Source organism: Bactrocera latifrons, unplaced genomic scaffold, assembly GCF_001853355.1.
Source record: "Bactrocera latifrons isolate USDA-ARS-PBARC rearing strain unplaced genomic scaffold, ASM185335v1 scaffold_777, whole genome shotgun sequence".
In the NCBI taxonomy this organism is placed as follows: Eukaryota; Metazoa; Arthropoda; class Insecta; order Diptera; family Tephritidae; genus Bactrocera; species Bactrocera latifrons.
The window spans coordinates 4701-12255 of record NW_017537464.1 but is presented as its reverse complement, the minus strand read 5'-3'; the positions used below and the strand labels follow the sequence as shown (position 1 = coordinate 12255).

The window sequence follows — 7555 nt, the reverse complement described above, 5'->3', positions numbered from 1 at the left end:
CATCAAAAGTGGGGTCTCTCATCCGAGGCTGTTGTTGCGTTGTCATTGGGGTGGTTTTTTGACGTGGCGGGTCCCAAACCCAGTGCACAACCCTATGCAGGGAAAATGATATCAGATCAATTAAAACTAATGAAGTCAATTGCACCTACTCCCCACAGTACAGAACAGCTATCAACAAGCAAACTAGAATCCACTGTTTCAAATTGTTTTTCGGTTTCTTCGACACAAAATATTCCCACACACAATTGTAATCCTATTCTGGTAAACATATCTACCGCCGCATTACCAGAAAAATCGTTACCTTTGTGGGAGTAATCGCTCTCATGAAGACGAAAATGCCCAACATGGCAGCAAATGAAAGATTTCTTAATTACCCAAAACGAATTGTGGAAAGCTTCAATTCAAGAAATTTGCTAAGAGACGCCATGCTGCTCAGAAGTATTAAAAACTCAAGCGTTACAGAGCTAAAATCAAAGTAGAGTACTACTACCCTCAGAAGTTGTCTGCTTCGGAAATTGAAGAGAACTTAGAGCCCTAATAAACCAAGGATCACAACGATCATTCACAGCGTCTAGTGCACAAAGTAGGTTAAAACTCCCAACAAAATAAGCCAATTATGAAATTACGGGAATGGGCGGACAAGTAGTATAAAACTAAAATAAAATCTGGCCCATTACCCTAATTTCCCCTCAGCGGATAAGTGCCTTAAAGCAGAAGCCATAGCAACTTACCGCAACTTACCAACATGCTTCCAAGCTATCATATACATAGATAGGAAACATTGGCAAAAGATTACACACTTAAAGCTTGCAGTCCCCAACTGCAAGACCACCGCTCAAATAGACCTCTCATTAGGCAGCGACTTTGCGTCGCAAATTATATTATGAGGTGTTGAAAAATTTAAATTCACAATTGAGAAAATTTTGGGAGTTAGAAGAACTCCACCCCATTTCAATTACAATACCAAAAGATAGTATTGTGAAGCCATAACTACTGGATCAGATGATGGTCGGTATGTCATACGACTACCACTTTTTACACTATTTTAAAATTTACAACAATTTCCAGACACACTCGCCTTAGATCACCTCTGCAAAACAGCAGATTCTAAGTATGGAAAAAAAATCTACTTCAAAAGGTGAGCTCAAACAAGATTAAGATGGTGTCGAAGAATAACTCCATTAAGACCACATGAAGGAAGTAAGCCCACAAGAAGTAAGTAAGTAATTATAAAAGGCAAATATTACTCATTCTACTTGCATATCATGCAGTATTAAAGCCTGACCAAAGAAACAAAACAACATAAGTTAGAGTTGGCTTCAATGCTTCAAGATCCACTAGCTCGGGGAATTCTCTAAACGATATTCTATTTACCGGACCCACACTCCAACCAGATTTAATGTTCCTCGTATTAAATTGGCGTATATACAAATAAGTATTCAATACGGATCGAGAAAATTTATCGACAAATACTTTTACATAAAGATGATCAAGATTTACAGCGAATTATTTTACGAAAATAGCCAAATTGTCCACTACGATAATTTAAATTGAAAACAGTTACCTCTGGCGTAAACTGTGCACCATACATAGCCATTCGTACACTCCACGAACTGGCAGCAGACACCAAGTCAGAATTTTCTCTGGCAACACAAGTGTTAAAACCAAAGGGTTTGCATTAAAAAAAAACAGCTTAACACCCAAATATTTAAAAAAAAATAATTTGTTGAATATTAATTTCCTTATATTTGAAAAACAAAGGACAACAAAAATACTTGGCATCCAATGGAATGCAATATCGGACCTGTTTTCATATACGACTGAGTCCATATCCGCATTATCCGCCACAACGAAGAGGCAAAACTTTTCGACCCGTGGGATGGCTTTCACCAACTATGATACAAGGGACAATACAGATCCAAGAATTATGGCTAGACGGAACCGAAAATGGTCCCAGTTAGCTAATAATCTGACCGACATTTTGCAGATACAAATTCCACGGTAGGTAAACTATTCCCCCGAATACAAAATGGAACTACACGGCTTCTGTGACGCCTCTGAAAAGATATTCTGTGCCACTATATATGTGCGAGCACAAAGCAATTAAAAGCCACTTACTAGTGGCCAAAGTATTAGTTGCACCGCGAAGAACGCTGTCTCCCACGACTTGAACTCTGTGGCGCTCTACTACTAGCAAAACTAGCTTCCATGGTGCAGACCCACTTAAACATGGTGACATACAATTCATATCTTTGATCTGATTCTGAGGTAGTTCTGGCCTGGTTTGGAAACCACGTGCGTAGAAAACCTATATTTCCAATCGAACGTGTCAAATACATGACCTTGTGGGATCAGCCACTTGGCGACACGTAGCCTCTGCTGACAATCCTGCCGATCTAGGTACAATAGGGTGCAAACCCCTGCATCTCGCCACCACCACCTTCTGGTGAAATGACCTCTGATAGCTAACAGAATCTCCCGATTCTTGGCCACAATCGCCCAAGCGCAACATACTTGTCTCAGAAAATCGAAAAATCGCCACTTATCATACCACAATGGATGATACTAACATCCTTGAACGATTTTTATCGTTCTCCCGAGCACTCAGAGTAGTCGCCTATATGATCGAGTTTTTAGAGCTGCTTAAACTTAAAGGAGTAGCTTACCGTCATTGCGATGCATTGACACACCAAGCCTTACAAAAAGCAAAGGTCGCTCTTATCGCATCAACTCAAATACGTTACTTCAGCCGCGATATATCATTACTAGAGAATCTAAGCCGATTGATAAAAAGAGCTCAATCTTAGTTCCAACCCATTTCTATACACAAAGGGTCTGCTTCGTATGAATGGACGGCTTGCTAATTTAATCCTGACGTGTAATGAACGCCATCCCTAATAATAGCAGAGAAATCCCAATTTGTCACACTATTCATTAATTATATCCACATACTCATGTAACACGGTGAACATCGCCTCATGCAACAGATGGCCTGCCAAGATGTTAGTCTTCCACCTGAACGCTGCAATTTTTCTCTGCCTTTCAGCATTACAGGTGTCGATTTTGCTGGACCTTTTCTGATAAAGGCTTCTATGCAAAGGTGTTCCACCCTCATGAAAGGCATTGTAGCTGTTTTTGTCCCATACCATACCATATATTGTTTGTTTAGGTTTGTTTGCATAAATCTTAGTACTACTTATATCATTGAGATGCTGGTTGTTTACTAGTAAATAACTATTGGATTGTTATTGTTTGTAGTACTGATAGTGCACTTATATTGTTCCAAGATAAGGTTGTTTTGACGATTTTCTTTAATAGCATTTGCAACGCCAGCAGATCGCTCAGGCACACGGTCATTGCCTGAATTGCTTGACTTACGCATCTCACTCGCGACTGCACCATCGGATGCTTACGGCCCCCGTGACCGCAACCGCGAGGGGCAGCATTACAATTGGATTTGTCCCGATTCTGGCGTCATTGTCATGCAAAACGCTTCCTTTGCATTATCGAATCCTTCAAGTAATTCAGTTTCCAAACGATAAGGCACCCTAAAAACTGCGGGAACCTTTCTCATAACCATTTTGATCTTATCTAATAGCGTAAGGAGTGGACGACGTGTGTTTCGATATTCTTCATACGCGTTGTGATCGAACCTTTCCTCAGTTCCGCTTACTTTTTTCGGATATAATGGTTCAAACAACATTGCAAACTCTGTAAGGCTCATGTTTCCAAAATCGTAGTCGGGAGATTGTAACGGATGTTTTCGATATCTTTCAAATATATTACTATAATAATCAGTTGCGTGCCCGTTTCTGTCGAATTGCAATACTCTGTAACGCTATTCTGCCTTTGCAGCTGATACTTATCGTTCATGAAGAATCTTCATACATATGCTAAACAGTTTGCGTGAAATATCAGTTTATTCGCGTTGAATTTGCTGTATTGCCTGCACAATTCCAGAATCTATACCTACATGTTCTGCTTTCGATAGGTACTTTGCTATATAGTACGCTATCGCTTCGTTTGATCCGCACGGCTGAATATCCATGTTGTCTGCTCACAGTCTTAGCAAGTCTAGGTGGTAATTATTTACCCAAGCATCTTCCTTTCGACGCTTAAGTAAACAAATTGTACCACCGTTACGAAGAAAATCATATGAAGAATGTGACACAATTCGTGCCTCGTCATGTTCTTGACGTGGGAAGATGAATCGGCATTTTATAGAAGTATTATTTTTTGAACAAGTTTGTGTATGCTGATGAATTTGACATTTTTTAACTAAATCATGAAGCTCTGGGCCTTCTTCTTCTGGAGGTATTCTATAGCAACAATTACGATCCAAGGATTGAAATGATTCTGGAATTCAATGTCCAATGTCAGCCCTACCATCGGCTATTAATAAAGCCTTTCGTTGGTCTAGCCAGTTGAGATCATCTGAGCTAATTTGGAGGTCCTAGAGGCTGCCGAGTAACTTAAATTTTTTACATAAATATGGACATCTTCTATTGCTCCTTCTTGATTAACAACTATTTTGCCGCATGCAGATATAATGCTTTTGATTATATAATATTTAAAGAAGGAAAATACACAACGTAGATAGTCCTTACGTTGAAATCTTGTGTCACTCCCCAAAATTCTAAACTGTAAGTAGTAGTATTTACAGGCCTTTGTTCAGTGAACCCATTTTGCCGTAAGGAAACAGAAGTATCAGGCAATCTCTTCTGCTTTCAGTTCATGTCCAATATTAACGATGTTGTCTTTCGTTTTGCGAAACCTGTAGTTCGTCTTCCACACTGGGTTGCATTACATCAATCGGCGTGGAGTTAAATGATTTGGTAGTTCTTGTTGAGAAGTATTCATTGCAGACGCTATTTCAATACTCTGCTATATTTCTTCTCATCAGGCTCGTCTGTTTTATATACAACATCAATGTAATCAAGGTTATACTGCACATTTTTGCTGCCTGTTTTACGTATACAAATTATCATGAACTCGTCTACATAGTCGCATTCGATAATGCACGCTCTTTTATTGTTATCCTTTGCTCTAGATCCCTTTTGACCACAAGAATSTGAGTTAGTGAAGTAATATTTGTTATCATAGTACATCACTCCGAATGATTGTCCATCTGTTATTATTATGCCGGCGCTATGTTCCATGTAAAGATCTTTCAACCCTTGACGAAGGGTGCGTCCGATGTTTGTTTTATTATCTGATCTGAATCCGTTTGCCGAATGCGACTGCTTGACCTCGAAAACTATATTGCCCAAATACACCGCTTAATTTTATAATTTTGACAAACGGAAATGGTTCCAAGATAGACGAAATTATCTCCGACTTCAAAGTTATGACTGCCAACAGTGACGTGAGAGCCAAGTCGCAAGTGCGACGACTGTTTATTTGATGACAGAAGATATTTCGTCTTGCCCTCGTTCACTGCTAGACCCATCTGCTTTGCTTCCTTGTCAGAAATAACGGCGCGGGTATTGGTATACGACAACAGTTGTACACTCTTATAGAAGATGGTACCTCCTCCATTTAGTTCTGCAGCTCGAATTATTTTCTCCAGAAGCAGATTGAAGAAGTCGCACAATAGGGAGTCGCCTTGTCTAAAACTTCGTTTGGTATCGACCGGTTCGGAGACGTCCTTCCCGATTCTGACTGTGCTTTTGGTGTTGCTCAATGTCAGTCAAGTATGCAATTATTAATATTAAAAAGCCTTCTCGTAAAACCTTTGGGCAGTGGGTTTCTAAAAAACATTATATATTATATTATATATATATACACAAACAAAAATTTTATATTGCATTCCGTGCTCAAGCGAGACTCAAAAAGGCCGTTTCACTACATCGGCAACTACATGCGACAGGTGTGGTACATGCAATTCTGTCTGCCGATGAGTCGGCTTAATGCGTTTTCTGTTTTGTTTTTATTGTGGGTTATAAAATGTGGCAATCCATCTTTTTGCACTCTGGACAATAAAACAAATCAGCTGACCATTTGACAGGGTTGCATTCGCAATCTTGTAAGTTTACTCACATTGCTGCCCAACGAAATCGCTACGCAAACTTATGCGGTGTGCGCAAATTAATTTTCATACTAATTTTTACAAGTCATTTACGTAATGGTAAACTTATAGGGTTTACATTGTGTGCAAGCCCTTTACACCTTTAATCCTTTAAATATCCATATTGATATTTTTAATACTTTTACTTCACTTTTCCCTATATAATTAAAGATTATTTGCATACATTTGATTATATTCATATCCATAAAAATTTTGTTGCATTTTGTCTCCTCTAAATTTTTCAAGATGTTTAACAATTCCATCTATTTAATTCACACAGTAACCGATGAAATCTACGAGAATTTCGAAAATGAAATATAATATAGACCGAATATACTGATTTATGGACTAATTTCACCTTTAATTGTAAGAAAATGATGCTTATGATACTACACACACGGACGGACGGAAAGACAATGATTCGAAATTCAATTCGTCTCGTCACAATGCAAATGTATATGTTAACAATTTTATATCTCTCTCGATTAGTTTTAGGCGTTACAAACAACTGTTAGTTAAATAAAGTTCTGAAATCTGTAGCAACATGTTGTAAGAGTTTAAAAAATCAAAAACTTGGTCACTTAATTTTTTACGTAAATTTTGAGGTTATGCGAGAAATGTGTTAACACTGAAGTTGTAGACAACTTGTACAAAGATCTTTTGCCTGAAATCGAGGTAAACAGTTGTTAACCCTTAAAAATTCAACAGTTTTCCTCCACTTTTTCTTCCTTACCTCATACTTGTCGTATATTATATTTTCTGTAACTCTTGTTATTCTATCAAAGGGTTTTATTCTGCCATGGTTTATTTTCCCTTCAAAATTTATCTACTGGTCTTAACATAAAAAGCTTTGTAAAAACTAAAAATTAATTCATATATGTTTTTTTGGTTTTTTAGTGCCTCAGAAGGGATGTTTGGAAATAACAACTGAATTTGGCAAATTTGTAGTAAGGCCAAATGAAATATGTGTCATACCACAGGGTATTCGCTATTCAGTTAAAGTAAAGGAACCATCAAGGTATGTAACCTCATTAAACTCGTAAGTATTTATCTAAATCCAGAAATTGTATTGTTATGCAAATATAGTAACAATTTTGTTCCTTTGTTAATGTCCGTCTGAACAATAAATATCATTTGTAATTTTTTGGATTGGAAAGCAGTTCGCAGTCGAGTTTGACCAATCTGACGATACGGCGACGGGGTGTCAGCGGATGCGTTGTCATGGTCGAAAACACTTTTTACTTCGCCAAATGTGCCGTCATTTCTGTAATCCAGTGTCGAATTAGCTAATAGTTCGGCCTAGTTGAGCTTAGTGACAGTTTTATCCTCCACCAGGTATTCGACGTAGATCACATCGTGTGAAGGATAAGATAATATTTTAGATTTTTAAAGTAGATTCAGCATTGAAGCTTGACGATGTATTATTATCCAATATATACATATATATTTGTTAAATTAATAACAATAATGTATACTTTTGCTTATGTG

The 7555-nt window shown here is 37.9% G+C and overlaps 1 protein-coding gene across 1 annotated transcript in view; it reads left to right on the top strand.

Moving 5' to 3' along the window:
* The window catches only part of LOC108976543 (homogentisate 1,2-dioxygenase-like), a gene marked incomplete at its 3' end in the record, with an annotated part of 35128 nt that extends 28043 nt beyond the window's left edge, over window positions 1-7085 (top strand). The window contains 1 exon segment of the mRNA XM_018945740.1: window positions 6965-7085. Coding sequence (XP_018801285.1) covers window positions 6965-7085 — 121 coding nt within the window.
* Window positions 7086-7555: the final 470 nt, after the last annotated feature.